Source organism: Cololabis saira, chromosome 24 (genome assembly GCF_033807715.1).
Source record: "Cololabis saira isolate AMF1-May2022 chromosome 24, fColSai1.1, whole genome shotgun sequence".
Classification (NCBI taxonomy): Eukaryota; Metazoa; Chordata; class Actinopteri; order Beloniformes; family Belonidae; genus Cololabis; species Cololabis saira.
In genome coordinates this window covers 22,936,450-22,963,325 of record NC_084610.1, presented here as the reverse complement: position 1 = coordinate 22,963,325, position 26,876 = coordinate 22,936,450, and the positions used below count along the sequence as shown (strand labels likewise).

Genomic DNA, 26,876 nt, shown 5'->3' with positions numbered 1-26,876 from the left:
TGTGTTGTAAGAAAGCTAACCTTAGCTGGCAGCTACTGTGTGTTCCTTTGTGGTTGTTTCTTTTTGTTTGTTAAACCTGTGGAGTGTGGCCAGGGTTCAGTTTTGTGTTTTTTTTTTTTTGTTTTTTTTTTATTGATCTTTTTATAGGAAACAACATACAATGAAAACATGGAAATCTGTAGTCAAACACACGCATTATACATTGTCTCCTTTTTTTTTTTTTAAACACACAAAACCTAACTAAGGAACAGAGTCTCTGTAGCGTTAAATAATAAATAAACAGATGAGCAAGAAATGATCAAAGGAGGAAAGTAATGTATGAGCAAAAATGCATACAAAAAACAAATGCAGTGGTGAATGTAGATGCCCATAAGTGATATCCCATTAACTGGAAATAAATAAAACATAAAAAAAAAACAAATTAAGGAGATGAAAAGAAAATTAAGGGAGGGGGGGGTCAGTCGGTGGGTAGAGTCTTCAACGCGGTAAAGTGGTCTATGAAAGATTGCCATTTGCGAACGAATTTAGCTGCGTTGCCTTTTAAAGAGTATCTCACCTTCTCCAATTTAAGAAAAAACATAACATCACTAAGCCAAATAGAAATAGACGGGGACTTGGGGGATTTCCATAGAAGTAAGATACGACGTCTTGCTAAAAGGGATGTGAAAGCCAATACTTCTGACTGTGTGGGGCTGATATGTGAGGAGTCAACAGTGAGTCCGAATATTGCTAAGAGAGGGGCCATAACAACTTTTTTACCCAGAACTTTAGACATGATCACAGAATAATCACTCCAAAATTTCTGTAACCTAGGACAGGAGAAAAACATATGACTTAAATTGCATGGAGAACCCTGGCATCTGTCGCATAGGTCTGCAACATTCGGATATATTTCCGATAATCGGGATTTTGATAGGTGGGCTCTATGCAGCACCTTAAATTGAATAAGTTCAAATCTAGCGCAAGGCGTGCTAGATCGTATGCTACGGATAGCTTTATCCCACAGCTCCCCTGTGAAGTCAAGGCCCAACTCTCGTCCCCAACCCTCCCGAGCTTTATCTACAGAATGATCATCAAATGTCATACACAGTGCATATATCTTAGATATCAGAGACTTTTGACTGAGTTTCATTGTTAGAAGATCATCCCACGGTTGGTTAGCAGGAAGGGAAGGGAAGCATGGAAACAGAGCAGAGGCGCAGTGTCGAAGCTGGAAGTAGCGAAACAAATGGGAGGCAGGCAAATTGAACTTTGACCTCAGATCTGAAAATGTGGAAAAGATACCATCCTTATATAGATCCCTGAAGTGCTTAATGCCCCGGCTGTACAAAATCATAAAAGTGGTGTCTATTAGTGATGGAGGGAACAGATGATTCTTAGTAACAGGTGTATAGATGGATGGAGAAGCAAATTTAAAGTGGCGCCTAAACTGTGACCAAATCTTAAGGGAGGAAAGCACCACAGGGCTATTTGTAAACTTAGAGGGATTCAATGGTAAAGAGGAGGAGAGTAGGGCCGTTACAGAGGATGAAGAGAGTGACTCAGCCTCCAATCTGCACCATAATAACTCAGGAGACTGAAGCCAATAAATTAGTTTGTGAATATGCGCTGACCAATAGTAAAGCATAAAGTTTGGTAGTGCTAGACCCCCATTAAATTTAAATTTTGGAGAAGCGAATACCTCACTCTGGGTGTCTTACCGGCCCATAAAAAGTTGGAAACAATTTGGTCAAGTGATTTAAAAAAAGATTTTGGTAGAAATAAAGGAGTGCATTGGAACAAAAAAAGAAATTTAGGCAATACAGTCATTTTCACTGTGTTAATTCTTCCTATCAGTGACAATGGTAGGGAGTTCCACCTCTGTAAGTCCGCCTTCACTCGAGTTACCAGTGAGGAAAAATTAGCGGTGAAAAGAGAGGGCAGAGTGCGGGTCACATTAATCCCTAAGTATCTAAAGCCTGACGGGCTGAGTTTAAAGGGGATATCAGATTGTTTGAGTTGTAAAGCAGAGGAGTTTATGGGGAAGCATTCACACTTGTGAAGATTGACCTTATAGCCGGAGAAGGATCCATAATTCTTCAACAGAGATAATATTGGTGCGATGCTGGTTAAAGGGTCAGATACATATAAAAGGAGGTCGTCTGCATAAAGTGACAATTTAAGTTCCACATTGGACCTAGAGACTCCGCGAAATAGAGGAAGAGTTCTTAAAGCAATTGAAAGTGGTTCGACGGATAGAGCGAATAGCAAAGGGGAGAGAGGGCAGCCCTGTCTCGTGCCACGTGATAATGTAAAATAAGTGGAGTAGTTGTCATTGGTGTGAATGCTGGCCTGAGGGGAAGTGTAAAGAAGTCTAATCCACGATATAAACCTGTGTCCAAATCCGAATTTATGAAGTGTTGCAAAAAGATAGTTAAATTCGACATGATCAAAAGCTTTCTCAGCATCAATTGCGATAACAACTTCAGGGAGTGGAGAAGAATCTTTAGAGAGAATCACATTAAGAAGTGTACGAACATTATAGAAGAGCTGGCGTCCCTTGATGAAACCATTCTGCTCCTCAGATATGATGCTAGGAAGGATCTTATCAAGACGAATTGCTAGTGCTTTGGCTAAAATGTTGACATCTACATTCAGTAAAGACAAGGGCCTATAAGAAGTGCATGATTCAGGGTCCTTGTCCTTCTTCAAAAGGAGGGCAATAGACGCCTGCATTAAAGAGGGAGGCAATGAGCCATGATCAAGGGACTCATTGTACATTGAAAGTAAAAGGGGGGCTAATTTGTCTTTGAATTTTTTGAAAAACTCAGCTCCGAACCCATCGGGACCAGGGGCCTTGTTGCTTTGCGTAGCTTCAATGGCGGCAGCAATTTCTTGCAAGCTGAAAGGAGCATCGAGGCCATTAGCCACATCCAAATTAATAGTAGGGACAGTGATATTATCAAGAAAGGAGGTCATTTCTGCTGTGTCAAGTGGAGATTCTGACTCATAGAGAGAGGAGTAGTATGATTTAAAAATTGTGTTGATGGCGATTGGATCGGTGGTAAGTGTGCCATTAGAATCTCTAATGCTGGGAATCAGTCTCGACGTTGCTTGCCTTTTTAATTGGTGAGCCAATAACCTGCTTGGTTTATCGCCGTGTTCATAATAGTTGGCATGAGCGCGTAATAGGAGCCGTTCAGAATCGGCAGTCGCTATAAGATCGAATTTTGACTGCAAATCAAGCCGTTGTTTCAGTAAACTCGGACTCGGGTTAACTGAGTTTAGTCTGTCTGTGTCCTGAATTTTAGATGTGAGCTCCTGTAATTTAGCCCTGCGGATTTTACTGGCGTATGCTGAATAAGAGATAATCTGTCCTCGCAAATATGCTTTGAGTGATTCCCATACTAGCGAAAAACTGGTAGAATCTGTTTTGTTTAATGCAATGAAATCATCTATTGAAGCAGATATAGAAACATTAAATGCATCGTCGGATAAAAGCAATGGATTAAACCTCCAGGGAGAAGAAAAACGGGGGCGCTCAGACCATGTTATATTCAAAGTTAGAGGGGCGTGATCCGAAATAACAATTGGGTGGTATACGACAGAAGTAACTTTGGGGAGAAGAGAGCCATCAACAAAAAAATAGTCAATACGTGAATATGACTGATGTACTTGAGAAAAAAAGAGAATTCCTTATCTCCAGGATGTGAGACCCTCCCCGGATCAACAAGCCCGTTCTTGACTGTAAAATCGGTAATAGATTTTGACATAGAGGATTGAGTCAAAGTACGAGGATTCGAACGGTCCAAAGAAGGATTAATAACACAATTCAGATCACCGCCCAGTATTGTAATATGCGTATTTAAGAAAGGGAGGTTGCCAAACAGCCTATCCGTAAAATTGGGGTCATCAAAATTAGGGGCATATATATTCACCAACAATACAGGGTTACAGTATAGAGTGCCCGCAACAATAAGATATCTACCATTCTTATCGGATATTGTCCTGGAGACGGAGAAATTGACTCTTTTGTTGATCAAAATTGCTACTCCTCTAGACCTAGAATCAAAATTTGAATGAAAAATATCACCCACCCAAGCTCGTTTGAGTCTGAAATGATCTTTATTTCGCAAATGAGTTTCCTGAAGGAAAGCTATGTCAGTGTCCAAGCGTTTCAAATGTGAAAAAATCTTTGATCGCTTAATTGGATTATTCACACCTTTCACATTCCAGCTAGTGAATGTAATGTTTGATCCAGTATCAGGCTTGCGCAGATTACGATCGTTCATAGGCATTCTCTGAGAGAAAATAAGACCGACTCACCCACCACCAGAGGAGATATAAGGAAAAGAGGTAAAAGGGAAAACCAAAACAAACAAAACTCAGGAGTATATACATACCTACAGAGACAAAAAGCCAACATCCCATAACCCCCGCCCACCCACCCAACGCACATTAGATGATCCCATCCCCAAACGATGGAAACAGCCGTGCTGGCTTCAAAGGAAGCCATTCTCGAAAAGAGATGCTTTCGACTATAAAGCTAAATACAAAAACAAAAACAAAATTAGCTCCTGCAGAGTTAAAACCTTAAAAAAAAAATAATAATAAAATATGAGGCATATGAAACCATCAATCTGAGGCATTCTGACGATCGCTGTCTTGTCAGGGTAACAACAAACGTAAATTAAGGAGATCTTTGGCCTATAGAACAATAATATATACATATATGCACTCACACACCCACACAGACACGCACACACATGCACACAATTTAAGCAAAGACAGGGGTGCGTGCATATTTTCTTATCAAGGCATCATACCAGAGAAATGATTAGACCATCAATTTAAAACGGTGTTGTTCCCATTGATAGTTAGAAGAGAAAAGAAAAAAAAATTAATAAATAAATAAAAAATACAAAATTAAAAATTACGACATAAAGTCCCATTTTCTGAATTGACTCAGTCACTCACCCCGGGCCAGAGTCCCGCACGGACATCAAGCTGGATAAATCGTCCCAGAAAACTAGCTGGTAGTCACTTTTTTTATTTTCCTGATGAATGCCAGGGCTTCATCTGGCGACGTGAAGTCACGTTGCTGGCCATCATGGGTTACACGCAGCCGAGCGGGATACAGCAATCCATACCGGACTCCTTCAATCTCCCGCAGCTGACGGCGCACGTCATTAAAGGCAGCGCGCGCCAGCGCTGTCTTGGCTGTGTGGTCCGGGAACACGGAGATGCTCATACCCCGGACTTTGATCTGCTGCCGCTCTCTCGCCTTTCTCAGGATGTCAGCGCAGTCGGTGTAATAATGGAGCCTTGCCACTATTGCGCGGGGCCGCTCCCCGGGCTTCGGTCTCGGCATGAGGGTGCGGTGGGCTCTATCCACCACCGGCTCTGCGTCGAGGGAGAAGGCTTCCGCCAATAGCCTGGAAACACCGGCTGCAGATGAAGAGTCAGGATCCTCCTCCGGGACGCCAATAATCCGTATGTTCTGCCGACGAGACCTTGACTCCAAATCCTCGCATCTGTCCTCCAGCCTCACATATTCTTTTGACAAGTGATCCACTTTTTTCTGGAGAGCAACGATGTCGTCTGAGCAGCTTGAGACGGACAGCTCCATCCCAGCGACCGTGGTCGCGAGACCCGCGACGTCCGCCTTCATGGAGGAAATACTGCCAGAAAGATCGGCTTTAAGAGAAAGCAGCTCGGACTTAATGGACGTTAAATTCTCGGTAAGTGCTGCCTGAAGCTCTGACCGAAATATAGCTGCAACATCATTGCGGAGAGCGGAGAGGAGTTCGGTTTTAAGCCGGCTGAACTCCGCAGCTGGAACCTGCGCAGCGCAGGTGCTCTCCGGAGGAGGAGAATCACCGCGGGGCGAGGAGACGGCATGAGCAGCAGGCCGCGGGTTAGCTGGAGGGTTATTCCCCGCTTTGAAGGACTTTGGAGGCATTTCCGTGGTAAGTTGTCGAAGTAACCGCGTTGAAAATAATTTAGTTAAAACCAAAGCCGTGGGAGTGATGCAAAAAGTGCCTATAAATGTTGAATTAAAATTAACTCTGCAGGAGCTCCGCTAATCACGTCTCACCCCATGTACAGCTAAGCCGGAAGCCCAAGATGTTACTGTTTAGTTTTATTTTTAGTTTTTTATATACATGTTTGAAATAAATAAATTAATTAATTAATTCATTCATTCATTCATTTTTTTTATTGAAAATGAGTGAATAATCCTCAATGAACCATGATCTGAGAGAAATAAAGAAGAACACCATTGCTCTAAATAAGCACTGATATTGATCTAAGAGTCCGTAGGTCAATCCTTTCCGCTATGGTCATTTCTCAGCAACAGCAACAATATTTCCAGGTCAACTTGACATGGGGCATGTTAAATTTCCAAAAAGCGTTGGAAACAAAAAAAAGCCCAATAAACATTCCTAAAATATCATTATTTAATCTTTTACCAAACGTTTCATTTTAAAAAGAAATCTTGCTGCCTGGATTGTTGGCTCACCTATTGGCACACCACGAGGATGTAATTATCCCCTTGATATCAGCCACGGACCTGTTACTGGAATATGTTTTTTTAGGTGCTGTGATGAGTCATGGCTTCAAAGTGTGAGTTATAATCAGTACTCGAGTTGTAAAGAAATAAATCAGGGGGGATGGTGGATTTTATCATATGGGGACAGATAATTTGTGCTGATTACAAATAATATAATATATTACAAATAATAGCAGTGACCAAAACACCTGCAGAAATACTGCAGGAATGACATAGCAGCAGTTAAATGCAGCCTTCTGTAAGCTTTAAATATCCACTGGGCTTACATCAAAACACAACAATAAAAAACACTTTTCTGAACTTATCAATATGACTCTGTCCTTCACAGGATAAGTAAAATGGATCACTGCAAAAACTCAAAATCTTAACAAGAATATTTGTCTTATTTTTAGTTAAAATGTCTCATTTTAGTAAAAAAATCTCATTACACTTAAAATAAGACTCATCACTGGAAAAAACAACAATTTTCACCTGTTTCAAGTAGATTTTCACTTGAAATAAGTAGAAAAATCTGCTTTTAATGAGAAGATAAATCTTGTCCAACTGGCAGATTTTCCTACTTATTTCAAGTGAAAATTTACTTGAAACAGGTGAAAATTGTCAAATAAGTTATTTTTCTGGTGTTATTTTTCTGGTGATGACTCTAAATGTTGAAATAGCAGTAAAACCACATTCATTGATGAAATGACATAAGGGATGGAAAGGAGGGATCGCAGTTTTACAGGGGGGATGATTTGGACCGTTTTTATTTCAGGGGGGATGATTTGGACCGTTTTTATTTCAGGGGGGATGATTTGGACCGTTTTTATTTTTAGGGGAGTGATTTTGACTGTTTTTATTTCAGGGGGGATGCCATCCCCCTCATCCCCCCTCAACTCCAGTACTGGTTATAATTCTATGCAACTCCGCACACAGCCTTCGTATACTGAATGGAGAGTTTTGTCATGATGTTTTCCACCCATATTCCATCTTGGGAAGACATTGCCATGTTGGAAGGACAAAATATCTATTGCCATGGTTATTGTGACAGCGACACAGTGACAAAGAGGAAACAGCTTATTTGTGTTATTTTCACAGTGAGGACCAGTTTCTTCACAAAAAATGAAGAAGAAAAATTTCTCCTCAAAAGTCTCATGAGCTAACTTTCTTCTTCCTTACAACCTCCAACTGAGGTAAAATGGGCAGTAAAAACCATATAAATCACAGAAAAAATATTAAAGCAGCACTATGTAACTTTTCCACCTTAATTTAATATTTCATCATCATCATTGTGATGGTACATCAACTTCCAACAGGTTTAATGACACCTCTGTCATGGTCTGAGGGGTCTGTATCGCCTTCACTGGCACTATGTAACTTTGAGGAGCATGGTAGGAACCCTGCCACACTAAAAAACGACACATTTTTACGGCTTTGACTGCTTTACCGCATACGTCACTTCCCCCTCCTTCCCGATTCGTAGTCGAGACGAAAGCTGGGCGGGACGTGGAGCGCAGAGCTCAGGAGAACTGGTGGTGAGCTGAACGCGGAGCTGTTATAATGGCCGAAGCAGCGAAAAATCAGAATAAAAGTTTTATTGGAAGAGGCGAATAAAGAAAGCGGGAGAGTAACAAGCTAAATGCCCGGACAAAAAAAAAAATGCCCATACAAGAATAAACATTGGCCCGGCGTTCACTCGCTGGTGTGAGATGAAAGACGAGGAGGGATGTCCGACCGACGGAGATTTATGGGGATAAAACAAGGCCAGGCCAACACACGGCCAAAGTTCCGGGGGCCGTCCTGGGGACTGGGCAGACCGGTGAGACAGCTCAGGGGGTCGCCCACGAGGCCGGGCAGACTGGCGAGACCGCTCGGGGGGACGTCCCCGAGGCCTGGGGGGCTTGGCGTGGGGCTTGGCCGACGTGACAGGGACTCTTGACGTGGTGTGGGGCTTGGCAGGCTTTGCAGGGGAACTTGGCTTGGCTGGGGAACTTGGATACATGGAGCTGGCTGAGGGGGAGCCCAGGTTCGGGGCGCTGGCTGCAGGGGTACCCGGGTCCGTGGCGCTGGCTGCGCGGAGCAGGGGCTGATGCGTCCGGGACCACCACCGACGACGCGCCCGAGACCACCGCCGGAACAGCGGCTAGCGGGGGCCCACCCCGAGCCAGGCGTGTTCCCCAGAAGGGGGACTTCTCCTCAAGCAACCTCCTGTTTGCCCAGAGGGAAATCCAGAGGGAAATCCATTCTCCCGCTGGGTCCTTTTGTGGTCGGACCGTTATGTCACGTCTTGGGGTAAGGTGTGGACCCAAACGCAGGAGAGCAGGAGGCGGGAGGCAGGAGTTTGGTAAAAAATACGATTTATTTAACAAAGGCAAAAACAAAGCGCTGCTTGGCAGGATCAAAAACAAACTAAACAGGGATCAAAAACTTGAGGAGGCAAAACGTGGCAGGAAACATGGGGAACAAAACAGCACGGTCCGACAGGGAACAAGGGAATGACAAGACCAGATATACACAGGGGATAACGAGACATTACGAGACACAGGTGCAGACAATCAGGGCAGATGGGACACAGGCGGGGCAAAACAGAAACTCAAAGACTGGGGGGGAAGAGTCAAACCCTGACAACCCCCTTCTGCGCAGAGGGACTTTTGCGACTTTAGCTTGTTAGCAAAATGCTAGCAACATTGCCCTTTGGGCCATTCTGGACGATTGCAATATGGTCATGCCATTACTTGGCCATCCCATAATAATAAATGGCACCACGTTGAGTGAAACGTCATCTTTACACTGTTGGACCACCGCCCTGTGATTAGCCACCCTAAAAGTTTTATGACACCTCCAGCGTGGTCTGGAGAACAAAGGGGGATGGACATTTCCGCAACCCGAAGTCAGGACTAAAGTTTATGACAACGTGGTCACATGGCTTGGAACAACGGAAAAACCTCATGGACACCAGGATTTGCATATGTGGCCCTCTTGGTGATAAGGCACCACACTTTGATTGAACAAGTTCCTCAAGCTGCAGGAAGGAGCATGGACTTCCTGTGCGCAGCTATAAAAGAGCAAGCCCCCCCCTCTCTCGCTCTTCTCTCTTTTTCTGCTTTTCCTCTCACCTACAGGTCTGCTGTAGCACCAGAAGGACCAGCCAAGGGCCGGCTTTTTCCTTTCGTGAACGAAGGAGCGTCCGTTTTGCAGCGCTGCACGAGTGACCCACGCAGTTCCGAGCCCCGAAAGCCGAACTAGGGACCCTGCATTGCCTCGACGTGAACGCGAACGCCGATCCGAAGTTGAAGGAAGCCAAGCTGCTATCCCATCATCCAGCTGCTGTCACCTCATCCAGCTGCCTTTCCCCTCATCCGCAGCAAGGACACAGGAGGGAGTGATAGCCGCTTTATCAGAATCCCCTGCTGAGCGTAAACACCCAGCTCTTCCCCAAGGGACGCTGACCGGCCACCCTTTTTTTTTCTTCAACTGCAAAGATTCACGTAAGAGGCTGTTTTCGGTGTATGGGCATAAAAAACGTAGTAATACACTTTAAAAGTTAGTTTACGCTGTGAGCTGGACTGCTGATCCCGTCATAGTTGTGTTTATTAACTTAAGTGTTTTTGTTTATCTTCTTATTTGTCTACTGCTGCATCCACATTGCTGGATCGTTATGACATGCTTCTCGACAACCGAAAACAAGGCCCTTCCAAATTTCCCGGTTGAATGACCAGAGCGCACGTGTGAAGTTTAGTTTCACAGTGGGGCATTTCTGTGTGGGAAAGATAAGAAGGTCTTGAGTTTCTGGTAGTGAGAAATTATTTAAGAGTGTCCGTTATTTTACTTTTCTTCTTTATCTCTCTCTTTTCCTCTCCTACTAACCCCCCCCCCCCCCCCCCCCCCCCCCCCACACACACACACACACACACACACACCCAGACGCTTCCCTCGGTCATGAATTCCCGAGCCATTCTGAGCTACTACAAACACACACACACACACACACACACACACACACACACACACACACACACACACACACACACACACACACACACACACACACACACACACACTAGTCACACCCGAAACGAATGACTGGAACTTTTTGGATTATATAATTTCTGTCCCTGTTTACGTATATGAGCCATCAGACTTTATTTGATGTGTTGTTTTACCAACTGCTTGACACTGGTGTAAATACATTTCTGATTGAAAGAAGTCGTCCCCGTCTATTTTACACATATTCTTGTCACAATGGCTGTTTGACAGAGCTAGAGCCGAGCTGTAACGCCTTCAACATCATTCATTAGTAATAACAGCTCTTACTGTGTTCTGGTGGATAATCCCTGTTTTGAGACTGATTTCTGCTGTTAGAGTTATCATTATTCCTGGAAATACAGGTGGTGCCCCGAGAATAATTAAGTCATTTTGATAATTCAATTTGATAAATAGTCTACTTTATTAATTATTAATAATTGTTGAATAAAATTATTAATAACACTTGATAACTGGAACAGCGCCCTCTGTGTTGCACAACAAACCATGTTACTTGTTTCATATCCAATTCTCATGAATTCCAAAGTAAACAAGTAGCTAAACTTTTCACTTTGAAAGGAGTATTTTTTCTCTATACATAAAATGTGTATTATTGTTATATATTTGAGTTTTTATTTCACTATGACAAAAGTATAGTTTTGTTATGATTTTGCTTTAGGGACAACAATGAAATAGAAATAAAGCAATCCAGATTTGACTGAAGGGTAAAAAAACTTAAAGCTTTAATTTGAAACAACAATGTTGACATTTGAACATATTAAGTCAGTCGATTAAAAAGAACCTCATTGATCGTAGCTGGTCAGTTTCCCTCTTTAATTTCCCCTAAACAAAATCTAAAAGTCTATATTTAAACCACATCTTGATGTACATAAAGCACATGAATGTAAAAGCTCAGAAGCCACATGATTTTATTTGGTACACCAGGTATAGGTAAGTGGACACTGTGGTCCAAGGAGCATGTTAGTGGGTTCTAAAGCTGATCTGGATACAGGAAGGGTATCTAACATTGTGAGATAGAACAATCAACACACCTTGGTAACTTCTAACATGTTCCTATAAATATCTCCAATTCTCTAAATCAATATCATAGGAACATCTTCCTAGAACATTTCATCACTGTATTTTATAGTGTACAGTTATGGAGAAAATTATGAAAGTGAAAATAACACTTTTTCTGATAGTAAGATTATGTGTTTGGGTCAAAATATTTTGTGACTATACTGATTTCTCATACAGAACTACATGACGTTCACTGAGTGAAAAAGAAAATAAGAAACTGTTACTGTTCACATGATGAAAAGTAGATTACCACTGAAGGTGTTTTGGTGATTCTGATTGTCATAAATCCTTGTGTTTTGCGGCAGGCGCAAAAACACAACATCTCCAACTTCTAATAGCAAAGTGACACCATTAGCTGAATTAGCAAACCCTGAAGTCTGATGGTCATAAGCTGCAAAAACAGGGTCTCCATTCTTGACCAGCACAGCAGCATTAGCATGTGAAGGATGTCCATGTCCACCAATGTAGAACTCAAAGTGGTAGGTTCCTCTCACCGGTGCTGTGAAAAACCCTGTGGAGCATTTACATTTATTTCTTTTAAGTCCATTATAAAGATCAAGAATTAACAGCCATCTTTATATTAACCAAACCCAATCCCACAACAACATATGTGATTTGCACAAAAATTATACAATGACTACAGTTACATTCAGATTGCAAATCACATCTGTTATTTAAGCAGGGCAGTATCTCATCCTCCTGACTTGTTATTTACATTTCATATTGCAAGTGTTCAGAGCTAATTTGTTGGTCCTTGCTGATATTTTATAATCGTCATGGTTACCATGGTAATCTATACACATAGGGGCTCATTTACGCCGTATTGAACTAATACGGACATATATTATGCTCCTATTTATTGATGTCATAATATACAGGTGAAGGGCGGAAAATTTTAATATATTGTCATTCATAGTAAATTTAACTAAAGGTGAAACAAATTCCCCCCACTACATTCAAAGTCTCCCTTAATGTGATGTGAATATTAGTAGTGTTGTCCCGATCGATCGGGTGGCCGATCGATCGGGCCCGATCACGTCATTTTCAAAAGATCGGGATCGGCCAAAAAAGTATCGGGACATACTGTTATGGCTCGACCGGCTGGTTTCCGACTCCGCGACCCGGTAGCGCGGAGTCGGCGCAGCGGCCAGAAGAGCCGGGCGGCTCTGCTCTGAGCCCCAGCTGCAGCTCAGAGCGGCTCCAGCAGCTCCAGGCCAGTTCGTCTTATTTGTTTGCTTATTGCTCTGTGCCTATGTTTTAACATATATTAATTATTTAATCATTTTATAATTGCATTTAACAATACAGACAGTTGATGTGTGTTTATTGTAAGATTTTGGGCAGCGCCGGCGGCTGAAGAATCGTTTGTGCTGGTGGGGAAGGAAGCGTGGCTAACAGAGAGCTAACAGCAGCTAGGCTACGCTCAGATAAACGGTCTGAAAGTTTTAAAAACAAAGAAAAGCTGTCGGAGAAAAGTGACTGTAGTGTTATGTAAATGATTATCCGTCACTCGTAAATCATCTTTTGGTCCACTTTATTGACTCGGTAACAACACAACAGGGATGACGGACTGCTATTTTGCAGGCTGGTGTTACGGTCTAAAGGGTCCGTGTCTGAACAACCACAATTGGTTCCTACGCTCTGCGTGACATCAGCACAACACAGTGACAGAAAACTATAACAGCCACAATGAATATCTGCTGCTATTCATTTCATGCTGTTGAGAATTCTGCACTACCACTACGGTTAAGCCAAAATGTATTTTCATTTTCTTATTGATTGTGAGTTTTACTGGATGTCATTCAACTTTTAAACCTCGTAAGTAAATTACCTCCTTTTGAAGTGAAATTGATTTATTTTTGTTATTTTACTATTCTGAACTTTTTGTTTTAGTTTACAATTTCATGTTTCTACATTTTGTGGCACCAGAGCTGATAAGCTTTGTTTTGATCCAATGATGCAGTCAGTGAAAAAACAAAAATATGTCCATGTTGGAGAGAATGGACAATACAGTTTTTTACTTAATTTACTTTACTTTTTTTTACTTTACTTTTTTACTTAATTCTTTGCCAAAATGTATCTGATTGGGAAAAAGTATCGGAAATGTATCGGGAGCCAAAAAAAGTGATCGGATCGGGAAAAATCGGGATCGGCAGATACTCAAACTCAAGTGATCGGATCGGATCGGGAGCTAAAAAATCCTGATCGGGACAACCCTAAATATTAGAGATAAGTCACAACCAAACCACTAGATTGGGAGCTGTGAACATATCTACTGCACATTTTTTCATGAGATTATACAAGCCAAAATAATTAAATCAACAAGTTATTGTAAAAATGTGATTTTGATGCATAAATATGATTACCTGTGTTTGGGTTATAGGCATTTCCAACATTTGTAACAACGTTTCTGAAGATCAGGTTTATGTCTGTGTTAAATGGTCCAATAGTTGCCTCGCCAGAAGTGAGCAAAGACGCTGAGAAAGCCACTCGTTTCACTGAGAGAGAAAAACACAAGTGTTAGATTACAGTGAACGATGTACAAGTTGTATCAATACTGATCTAATTTTGGAAATCACAAACCTTCTCCTTCTCTTGTCAGAGCGTTCACATGGTTTTCTGTTGTGTTTGCTCTGGATTTAATGGTGAGCAGTTCAGCTGCCTGTTCTGCCAGTTTAGCTGCCTGCTCTAAAACATCAAAAACAACATCAGAATTAACAGTTTGACAAAGTCACAGCAAAATGCTGGAAGGATCACATGTGGGACGGGACTCTAGACTTTAAACTGTTTACACAGAAGATGTAGCGTAAAATCCTGGTCCCCTTACATAAACTAAGTTTCTATATGTATCACCGTTTCCAATTGGACTGAAGAAAAATAATGCCAAGAGTCAGATCCGTCTGATGTTCCGTTCAAATACTGCAGATGTTTTTATTGCATTAAAACAATTAGTACCAACCACAGGGGAATTAACTATTCGAATGGACAACTCTAAAATCGTTCATCGAGTCCTCCTTCTTATATACTCTCAAAGGGCCTGGGGGCCACACCACTCAGTTTTATTGATTATCATGATTACAACCCATATTCTTCCATTGTTTCCCTCACGTATATTTTATCCGAGGAACAAGAAACAACCTTTCATTTTTTTAAACTTTAAGCACACTCCCCTGCACCTTTTCTCAACAGGTGTCCTTTCCCAGAATCTCGTGTCTTTCCTTAGAATCTTGAGAAATTTGTGCACACAAGGGGAGGATCCCCCGAGTGACACTTGTTATTACAAATTTTGGTGTGGGCAATGTCTAGACACCTGTTCTGAGAAATGACGCCCTTTATACCCAGAAAAAGGGGAGATAACTTTGCACACCGAGAGCGGAGCTCCTCGCTCAGGAAGCCGCATGTGCTTTCTTCCAACTTGAGCCCAAGACAGGCAGGCTTTTACAGCATACAACATTCCTTTGCATTGAGCAGAGTTGCAGAGATTCTTTACGGTCACCAAAGCTTTAAAAGGAACCCTGCCTATTAAGACATGTAGGTCAGACGGTGGCACTTGCTGGCCCCCATACAGTGTTTTGACTGCTCAACGAGATAATCCAGAGGATAAACATGTCATCTGTACAGCCATTTCAATTTTTTCATTTCTCAGCAGGTGCCACCGTCTGACGTCACTACCCAGAATGCATTGCGGTGTAAACAATGGCGACCTACGAGTTAAATTATATTTTCAAATTTTATAAAAACGAAGACATCAAAAAGGTTTTTTATATCACATTGTTATAATTGATACCAACATTTATCTTTTAAGACCTACATGTCTTAATAGCCAGGGTTCCTTTTAAGAAACAACAATGATTATATAAAACTGTTAATCTTTTCTACTACAAGAGAGGTACAGATAGAGAGAGAGACACACACACACTGAGACAGAGAGGAAGAGAGAGACACACAGCCAGTTTTCATGTCGCTACACAGCGTCTTTCAAGGCCAAAGTTAGCACAGAACAGCAGAGTTAGAAACTTTTCGAAGTTAGACTTTAGCATTTAGCAAAATATATGGATCTTTCTACTAGAAAGAGTTGAAAGTCTGGATCTCAGGTTTTGTGGCTGCAAAACATAACAAGAACTTGACCTTTCACCTCTGTGTTTCACAATTGCTATGAGGTGTTTGAGCAAATGCCACGTTTGGTTTTCACACACAGAACTGTACTTTCTGGTCAAGCATGTCCACTTCGGTAGAATGAAGGACTACAAACTGCTTGGAAATGGATACATAAACAATCACACAACTCATGAACATTTAAGAGTCTGGTAATGACAAAGAATAGTATCTGCACTCCTTATTGAAACAAAATCTAGGCCTGGTCACAGACAGGAGTAGATTTCATTTGTACAATTGAAAAGTTGAAAGTTAAAGCATGTATATTTTGGTATGTGACAGGTGTGCTGCTAAGGATTTTGGGGGTCATTTAAAAAAAAAAGAATCTATACAGGGCCCCCAACACAATGGATACATGTTTTGATGCTATTTTACATACAATTATGTATTTTAAGGGTATTTTTAACCATCATTACCATATTTGTGACCTGTGTCATTGTGTTTTCTGTAATGTGCATTAACAAATATATTGAAATCCTGTTTGTGTAGATTGAGCACACAATTATATTGAAATATTTGAAACTTAAGACATCCAATAAAGCTGAGCCTTTAATCTTTTTGTCACAAAACCAATAAATCATGTTTCAAGACACTGGTTTCTTCACAAAGTAGCCTGTTGAATAACCCCTTTACAGTCTGAAAGGCTTCCTGCTGCTGTCAGCCATTCACACTATGGGGGAGTGTTAAAAACGAAGTGTGTGAATGAGTCGTTACAATCCCTGCTCCAGCCAGCAGGAGCAGGGTGAGTATAGAGTTTAACACTCACACACCTTCAGGTCCCCTCTTGGCAAAAATATTAAAAAATTAACCAGAGGGTATTAGACATGATTTTGGCATGATTTAAAGCATAAACATCAGAGGACCTGAAAAATGTCCCCTATTGGTTTTGAGGTCCACTGTTCGTGAGTGTGTAACGATGCCGAGGTCCACTGTTTGAATAGGTACGCAAGTGCGCACACACACACACACACACACACACACACACACACACACACACACACACACACACACATAGACCTTAACAGTTTGTTTGGTAGGAACAAATCCTTCTCTAAAGTCATTGCTGACGTCTTTAACACACCCAAATACTCCAGACCAGCAAACACTAAACAATCTCTGCTTTAACAGTTACTGATGTTCAGTTAAATTTATTTAATCAGCAGCATCTGGATGCAACTAACTTGTGTAATACTTGGTTACTCCTAAGTAAAGTTTTCATTATGAATTGTTTATACCACACAGAATCATACCTTCATGCAAGAATCTCATCTCAACCTTCAGTCCAGCCAACACGCCGCTCATCTCTCTCAGAACTGCATGGATGTCCTGCGTAGACATTTGTTGTTGGTCGGAGACATTTCCTGCTTCTCCTCCTGTCGACTCAGTTTGTCTTAAATTTTCTCCAAGTTCATTGTCAGACTCTGCTTGAATCTGAGCTACAGAGAGAGAGCAGATCAGCAGCAGCAATGGAAAAAACATGGTTATGATGTTGTCAGAGTGTGTAAACCCAACCTTAAATAGGATTTCATTCTGTAATTAATCAACCAAGATTAATCAATTATTACCTCAATTATTACCTGATCCTATTTCCTTTACCATGAAATGGGGCAGATGATAAGAATTGTCAGTTTGGACTTGTGAATTCTGTTGAAACACAATTAAATGAAAGTCATAAATGTTTACAGTATCTTGCCTCCTTTTCAAAGTTGGTATATTTACTGCTTCTTTATCTTGAGCAATAAAATGATTAAGTTTTGCCATCGCGTGTCCCTGTTTCCTTCTCCTGGCTTTTATTTCTGAAGTGCTTCCTGGTGCAGGGTTGTCCTGACTGAAATCAGGACAGACAATTGGGGCAAAGCAAGGTTGTACACTGCATATCACATTCACCCATTCAGAAACACATTTATACAGCTCTTTCTTAATGTATAAGGATTGTTGAAGAATATTATCAGAACCAGTTCAGAAGTCCGCTGTGGTGTAGTGAGTTTTATTCAGTTAGCCGGCGGTGAGCAGACCTAAGCAGAGCGTGTTTGGGTTGGTGTGCTGACCCAGAGTGTTTGGAATCATGACTTTTTATACAGTAAGTTCAAAGCACAAAAGGCAGGAATAAACGAGCCAAGTGAGAGACAAAAACAACAGTCAGACGTTGCCAAATGCCGTTATCAGGCATTTGGCATGACTGTTGTTGTCATTGTTGTTTATCAAAAACCAGTTCAGAAGTCCGCTCGTGGTATAGAGAGTTTTTAATCAGTAAGCCGGCGGTGGGCATGACCAGCACAGATCAAGTCTGAAGTTGGTGTGCCAACCCAGATTGGTTTGGTCAAAGGGTTTTTATACAAAAGTTCAATCAACAATGAGAGGAATAAACCAGCCCAGTGAGAGCCAGTCAAAGGTGTGACCCTTAAGCTTTGGGACCACCCCTGAGGGATCAGGAAGTCCATATATGGTTCTGTCTCTGTGGGGGCTGGAAGTCTCGGCAGGGATGCAAGACGCCGGACCTTGCGTGACAATGTCCCGGCAGGGGTCTTCAGGAACTGGAACCTGCATGTCTATGTCTTAAGGGGGACATGAGGCCAAAAGCAATCTGCAAGGTGTTGTTGTGTCCCTGCAGGGGTTAAAGGAGCTTGAGGCCGGATTGTGGCAAGATTTATGAAAAAAATCTGTTTACATTTTAAGTTTTCTAGTAATAATGTCAGATGAAGCGTTCCAAACCCAAAAGAATGATTCCTCTAGTGTATCTCTCCTTTGCCTTGAACAGGCTGTGTGCTGCAAAATGTGCTGCAATTCGGTCCTGAATTTCCCGCGCTGGGCTGCGGATGTGACGTCACATGACGCTGCATGCACGTTCTCCCCGTTCTCCCGTGCCGGCTTCACTGTTGGCTGCAGTACCCCCAACGGCCGTCGTGGTGAAGGGTGGCGCTAGAGAGTCTCATTTCTGAAAAGGAGCCTCAAGCTCCTTTAAGCTGCTGGAATGTTTTATCACTGTCACTACGTTCTAAATTACCCCATAGGGTGTTCTCGTGGTTGAAGTCTGTGGCCAAATGAGTTGGTATTAACATATCAGTCAGTCAGGAACTTCGTCATATGGCATTCCCGTGGTTCAAGTCTTTGATGAAGCTAGTTCCAAGGTGTCGGCCCTGCAGGGGGTAGGGAGTTGGAGTTTCAGGTCAGCCACGGTGTCACAATGCCTCATCAGGATCTATGCAGTTCTAATGAGCATGCACACACACACTCACCCCTCCTAATGTCTTGACCTCATCTATTGTCATGGTTTCCCAGTGTAGATAGGTTTTTTACTTTAACTCACTCCCCTGTCTTTCCAGATCCTGCCACCCTAATCAGCCAGAAATCCACTCATTCCCTTCACCTGTGCTTCCCCACCCAGCTCCACACCTGGTTTCCCTCATCAGCAGTTCCCCTCATATACCGGCCCATTTCCACCTTTCTGTTGCCAGATTGTCGAGTGTTTATGCCTCGCTTTGCAGCGTTTCTGATTTCTGTCCTGTTTCTGCCTGCCTACCTGCGACCCTGCAACCCTGCATGACTCCCGGTTTATGGATTTTTGCCTGCCCCTTTGGACATGTTTGCCTGATCTGCCTGCCTGCCCGGTTTGACCCCCGCCTGTCTTCGACCAGTATTAAAGCCTCTTGGACTCTGATTCTGCCTGGTGTTGTGCATTTGGGTTCTCTGTCCTGTCTGAGCTGTGACATCTATACAGTTATAGGGGGAAGGTGTTTTCATGACTATGACAAAGAAATTTTCTGTCCTCATGGAGAAACTCATTCATCAGATTATGAGCTAAAATGAGGAAACTATCTGTATTGTTTACCTCCAAACACAACAGTCAGTCACCTCATAAAAAAGGTTAAATACAGTGATTTTTTTTTTGTCCCCAAATAGACACCAGGCAAGAATGTTTGCCGAAAACATCAAGACAGTGCCAGAGCCCACTGGGATGGCAGTGGCTTGTATGACATCAAGTAGACTTTTCATACCGAGCTAAACACAGAAAATCATTCATGAAATGATTTATTTATCTACAAGGAAGGAGCGTTCTGGGGGAGAAGTGGAAGGGTCTGAATAAAATGCATATTGCGGGGTCTTGATCCTGGCTGGAGTCAAAGGATAAACTAGCAGCAAATGTGAGATGCAGAAAGAGGCTATATTTCATGCCACAGTGTCTCTGGAGACATTTTATCTTTTCTCTAGAGTAATCTAATGTGATAATTGTGAGAGAAACTGGCAGATATTAGAACATATCAGAACATAACTTCCATTACTCTATAACCCCGGCAATAATGTCACAGTATATGAAAGGCCAGTGGCATTCAGGGGTCATGGTCCAGAGAAGAATCAGGGTATCAAAATGTGCGTCTCCATCCTGCGACAACAAGCATTACTTTTCTCTTTCAAAAGTGTTACCGTGGCAACGCTAGACGCCAAAAAAGCGCGCCCACCCTTCATCTGATTGGCTCAGACAGAAAAAACTTTGCGCCTCAAGCCCCATAATACGGTTTGACGTACATGCACGAAAATCGGTACACACCTGTATCATGGTACAACTTAAAGAAAAGTCTCTTGGCGTCATGCCCGAAACCGAACAGGAAGTCGGCCAATTTGAATTAATTGTGTAATTTTGGCACAATTTATGCCATTCCTTCGGCAATTAATACGGCCCGAACCGTAACGTGCACCCAGGTGTGTTATACATCAAAGTGTCCGTCTCCATCCTGCGACTAAGTCCATTACTTTTCGCTTTCAAAAGTGTTACCGTGGCGACGCTAGAAGCCAAAAAGCGCGCCCCCCCTTCATCTGATTGGTCCATATTTGATAGTTCTCCAAAAATCACCAAATTTTGCATGCAAGTCAGGCCTGGTGATACATTTGATATTTCATGGTTTGTATTAATGGGCGTGGCCTAACGGCTCAACAGCGCCCCCTAGAAAACTTTTCTCTGCCATAACTTTTGAATGGTTTGACATAAAGAGTCGTGGTTGGTGTCATGGGACTTGGTATTAAGTCCTGGACCATAATTGGTGAAAATTAGCCCCGCCCCTTCTTCTGATTGGTTGTCCCGATTTTCTGCTATAACTTTTGAATGGTTTGACATAGAGAGTCGTGGGTGGTGTCATTTCTGGTATGCTTATGGGGGGCGGTGGCCGTGAGCTTTAATTATGATTAAAACTCAATGAAAAATCTGTCAATTGAAACTATTGTGTTTTATATACAGTTCTTTCCAATGTACAGTAAAATCAAAGACTTTAAACCTTATTTTAAGGTTTTATTATTTTATTCTAAACCTATATAGTGTATATTTATATAGATTTACATAAAATTTGTATTTTCTATATATTGATATAATATTTATGAAATATTTATATTTTCTATATACTTTTATGGATAATTATGTAGTAATAGGCATGTTTACGTAGTATTTATATAGACTATATTTATATGGATATTGTGTAGATATAATAATAGCAATAATGTAAATTCATAGAGTTATAAAGGGGTAGGACCTAGGAAAAAGTGTATACTTCTTCCTACTCCTTTTTCAAATCTATGTGCATATGAAGATGTTACTGTTTAGTTTTATTTTTTTATATACATGTTCGAAATAAATTCATTCATTCATTCATTCATTTTTTTTATTGAAAATGAGTGAATAATCCTCAATGAACCATGATCTGAGAGAAATAAAGAACACCATTGCTCTAAATAAGCACTGATATTGATCTAAGAGTCCGTAGGTCAACCCTTTCCGTTATGGTCATTTCTCAGCAACAGCAACAATGCTCCCAGGTCAACTTGACATGGGGCATGTTAAATTTCCAAAAAGCATTGGAAACCAAAAAAAGCCCAATAAACATTCCTAAAATATCATTTAATCTTTTACCAAACGTTTCATTTTAAAAAGAAATCTTGCTGCCTGGATTGTTGGCTCACCTATTGGCACACCACGAGGATGTAATTATCCCCTTGATATCAGCCACGGACCTGTTACTGGAATATTTTTTTTTAGGTGGTGTGATGCGTCATGGCTTCAAAGTGTGAGTTATAATCAGTACTCGAGTTGTAAAAAAATAAATCAGGGGGGGTGGTGGATTTTATCATATGGGGACAGATAATTTGTGCTGATTACAAATAATATAATATATTACAAATAATAGCAGTGACCAAAACAGCTGCAGAAATACTGCAGGAATGACATAGCAGCAGTTAAATGCAGCCTTCTGTAAGCTTTAAATATCCACTGGACTTACATCAAATACATCAAAACACAACAATAAAAAACACTTTTCTGAACTTATCAATATGACTCTGTCCTTCACAGGATAAGTAACATGGATCACTGCAAAAACTCAAAATCTTAACAAGAATATTTGTCTTATTTCTAGTTAAAATGTCTCATTTTAGTAAAAAAATCTCATTACACTTAAAACAAGACTCATCACTGGAAAAAACAACAATTTTCACCTGATTCAAGTATTTTCACTTGAAATAAGTAGAAAAATCTGCCAGTGGAACAAGATTTTTTTGCTTGTAATGAGAAGATAAATCTTGTCCCACTGGCAGATTTTTCTACTTATTTCAAGTGAAAATTTACTTGAAACAGGTGAAAATTGTCAAAAAAGTTACAACAGGGGGGAGGATTTTGACCGTTTTTATTTCAGGGGGTGATGCCGTCCCCCCTCATCGCCCCTCAACTCCAGTACCGGTTATAATTCTATGCAACTCCGCACACAGCGTATACTGAATGGAGAGTTTTGTCATGATGTTTTCCACCCATATTCCATCTTGGGAAGGCATTGCCATGTTGGAAGGACACAATATCTATTGCCATGGTTATTGTGACAGCGACACAGTGACAAAGAGGAAACAGCTTATTTGTCTGATTTTTACAGTGAGGACCAGTTTCTTCACAAAAAATTAAGAAGAAAAATTTCTCCTCAAAAGTCTCAGGAGCTAACTTTCTTCTTCCTTATAAATCACAGAAAAAATATTAAATCATAGCGAATATAGAGAAGCAGAATAAAACAGAAAACTCAATTCAAAAAAATGTTTTTAAAAGTTGTAGGACGTCGTGTTGGACTTCTCTCCATCAACACCTGACCTTAACTGCACTGAACATTCACAAGAGTCTTAAAGAATGAGTGAGCCAAACGGTCATCACATCAAAACAAGTTCTCTGGACCTTATCCAGATCAGGCTGAGGCAACAGGAGTTTTCAGAAAGAGGACAAACACGTGCAGTGCGTGTAACGTGAGAGGATGTGAAAGTCTGTCGGTGTGTACGTGTGAAAAACTGAGAGTATGATAAAGAAGTCTATCGTTTTAAATTAGGTCAGCGTCTGTACAAGTAAGTAGTGTTCAACGACCATAAAGTATATCGATAAAGTAACATAAAGTAATAAAGAAAAATTATGTGTGTGCTTCCTCAATAAACCTTCAATAGTTTCATGTCTCCTCACTGATTTTCTGACATTTAAAAACAAAGACGAGTGCTAATTTATAAAGAGATATGTCAAAGAAGTGCTGCTTTCACTATACTTGTAATTGAATAAACATCTGTAAAAACACTAAACTTTAAAAACACAGACAAGTAAACCTTTACTCCGTTCAAATTTGTGAAAAATCCAATGAGTACAGATAAAACCTTGTTCATACATTGAGTAATATAATAGATCATCATCACAACTTTCTCAGCAGCAAACAGAAAACAAGTTTGAAAAAGTTCAAAACTAAAATCACATCAAAACTGCAATATTGTTGAAAAAATGCCATCTTCTGATTTTAAATGTCTGTCTATAGCTTTCTAAAGCTCCGTCTATATCAAATGTATATACTGCTCGTGATCTTACACGAAACGGCTTTAAAAAGGTTACTGAAATCTTCCAATAGAGTTAACTTTTTCAGAACAATTTCAGCAGAAGTGAGTTTGGATGCACAGATTATTTTCAAAATAAATACAACATGTCCAAAATTCATTTCTAAATTAACTATTGATGGTTATCCTTTATCAAGAAACTTTATGAAGGTAGATTTTGTCACGGAGTGGTTGGATGAGGACCCAGATGCAGGAGAGCGAGAGGCAGGAGTTTAGCAAAAAGGGTTTAAAAAAAGGCAAGAACCAAAAACGCTGCAGAGCAGGATTAACAAAAAACACTAGAGCAAAAACTGAAAACTTGGCAGGACACATGGAGGAAGGAAACAGGACGGAACCACAAGGAGCAAGGGAAAGACAAGACCAGATTTACACAAGGGGGTAACGAGACACAGGTGTGAACAATCAGGGCAGATGGAAGACAGGCGGGGCAAAACAGGAACACAAACTGGGGGAAGTTTGAAAAAGTTCAAAACTAAAATCACATCAAAACTGCAATATTGTTGAAAAAAAGCCATCTTCTGATTTTAAATGTCTGTCTATAGCTTTTTAAAGCTCTGTCTATATCGTTTGGTTACTTTGTAACCTTGGTTCTCTGAGTGAGAGACTATCTCTCCACTCCGTTACATATTTCATATGTAAGGGGAATGACTCCCCCTGCTGTCAAGGTACGTGGATATTTCTTTAAGACACACCGGCTTGCCCAGTCACGCCCTCAGGTTTACCTATAAAGCACCTGTGCTGGCGTGTAATCAGTGATAGTTTGATCGAAACATCACAGCAAAAAAACCAGGGTTTACGGCTGTGTATACCACCGGTATTTCAGGCACTAGCACGGGAATTGTCATTGTCAAGGTAAACCACCCGAAAACTAATCATTTTCCCGGTCCGGAAACTCCCGTATTGTACTGGGACCTCCTGCTGTGTTTGGAGGTGCCAGACCCAGCAGGGTGCCATGCTGGCAGAATTGTCACACAAAGATGTGACATTCCAGACTTTCAGAGGTCCCAGATAGTCTCTTCACTCAGAGAACCAAGGTTACAAAGTAACCAAACGTTCTCTATCGTATCAAGACTATCTCTCCACTCGGTTACATATTTCATATGTACGGGGAACTCTTTGAGGAGACGGTGCAACCCACAAGCCCAGTACACAGAAAAGTGACATCTCCTATTCTTCTACACTATTTACATACCAGTCAGGACAAGGCCCCGCAAGACGCAAAGGCCAAGCCCGAGAGGCAGACGGGCCGCTCAGGACAGTCCGCAAGCCGCAAGACTGACCAAAAGAAACCAAACAAAAAGTCAAGAACGGAGCGGCCGCTCAGATCAGCCCGCAAGACGCCAAGCTGACCGAAAGAGACAACAAAGGATGTAGCCGCCTACCGTTGAGTCACACCCAGCACCCGCTCACCGAAGGAGAGGCTGGCTGCAACATTCAGACGGTAAAACCGTGAAAACGTGGACTGAGATGACCATGTGGCTGCTGCACAGATGGTAGCGGGAGAGGCCCCTCGCCACAAGGTCCATGAGGTGGCCACGCCACGTGTCGAGTGCGCCCGAACCCCGGACGGGACAGGCACACCTGAGAGCACATAAGTCTTCCTCTCTGAATAGTGTCCACAATCCAGTGGGCCAGTGGAAACTTCGATAAGGGTCTGCCCTGTTAGGTCTAAATCAACATTACATAATTTCGTAACAAGGAAAGACACAGAGACTGCTGGGAATGGCCTTTTAACGCACTTCTGCAGAAGGGGGAGAGCAACACGGGGTCAGGGGCTCTTTGAGAGAGCCCCTGACAACAAATGCTTCCCAAATGCTTTCCCCTCTGCATGATGGTTTTATTGAGAAACTTGACAGGAACTAACCATATATGGACAGTGAACAGTGAACAGTAGACAATGGTTGGAAGTGATAGGAAAGTGAAAGGGATTGGCGCAGGACCATGGCCTCGTCGCTGAAAACGGAACGGCTGCTTGATCGCACGTCGTCCCGACGCCACAGATCTTAGGTCCCGGGTTTCAGCACCAAAAAGGGTTAGGTCTAAAGCAACGTTACATAAGTTCGTAACAAGGAAAGACACAGAGACTGCTTGGAATGGCCTTTTAACGCACTTCTGCAGAAGGGGGAGAGCAACAGGGGGTCAGGGGCTCTTTGAGAGAGTCCCTGACAGCAAATTCTTCCCAAATGCTTTCCCCTCTGCATGATGGTTTTATTGAGAAACTTGACAGGAACTAACCATATATGGACAGTGAACAGTGAACAGTAGACAATAGTTGGAAGTGATAGGAGAGTGAAAGGGATTGGCGCAGGACCATGGCCTCGTCGCTGAAAACGGAACGGCTGCTTGATCGCACGTCGTCCCGACGCCACAGATCTTAGGTCCCGGGTTTAAGCACCAGAAAGGGTTAGGTCTAAATCAACATTACATAAGTTCATAACGAGGAAAGACACAGAGACTGCTTGGAATGGCCTTTTAACGCACTTTTGCAGAAGAGGGAGAGCAACAGGGGGTCAGGCAAATGCTTCCCAAATGCTTTCCCCTCTGCATGATGGTTTTATTGAGAAACTTGACAGGAACTAACCATATATGGACAATGAACAGTGAACAGTAGACAATGGTTGGAAGTGATAACGTGTGATTGAGTCCTGACATTACAGTAGAGTGATTGAACCAGGACAGTCCAAAACTTGAGTAGATCAGGAAGTGGCTGTTCTGACATATGTTGACAAAGCATGTGGCAGTGCGGCAAGTGTGGCAAGTTTAAGTACATTTAATGTGAGCTACTTTAAGACTTTTACCGTCAATATTTTCTTGTATTTTACCTGTTTTATATTCTAAAGCAGGGGTCGGCAACCCGCAGCTCTAGAGCTCTTTAGCGCCGCCCTAGTGGCTCCTGGAGCTTTTTCAAAAATGTTTGACCTTTTTTTCTTTTTTCTTTTTTTTTTCCTTTGTTTTCTCTTTTTTTCCTTTCTTCTCTTTTTTCCTTTTTTTTCCTTTTTCCTTTCCTTTTTAATCTAAACATTTCGACTTTTTTTCTCGAAATTTTTACTTTTTCTCACAAAATTTTCACTATTTCCTCGACATTTTAAGTTTTTTCTCGAAATTTCGACTTTTTTCTCGACATTTCAACTTTTTTCTCGAAGTGCATTATGAAAAAAAAATCTTCCACCAGTTATAACTAATATAGCTAAATGCAGCATGT

At 41.7% G+C, this 26,876-nt stretch overlaps 1 protein-coding gene across 1 annotated transcript; it reads right to left on the bottom strand.

The window, feature by feature from the left end:
* Window positions 1-11,271: 11,271 nt before the first annotated feature.
* On the bottom strand, window positions 11,272-17,089 carry LOC133425099 (complement C1q tumor necrosis factor-related protein 3-like). The gene is made up of 4 exons (XM_061715779.1): window positions 17,038-17,089; window positions 14,216-14,320; window positions 13,999-14,130; window positions 11,272-12,143 (listed from the first exon to the last, which is right to left on the bottom strand). Exons 1-4 carry the CDS (start codon window positions 17,087-17,089, stop codon window positions 11,860-11,862), a joined length of 573 nt encoding a protein of 190 aa, XP_061571763.1. The 3' UTR covers window positions 11,272-11,859.
* Window positions 17,090-26,876: the final 9,787 nt, after the last annotated feature.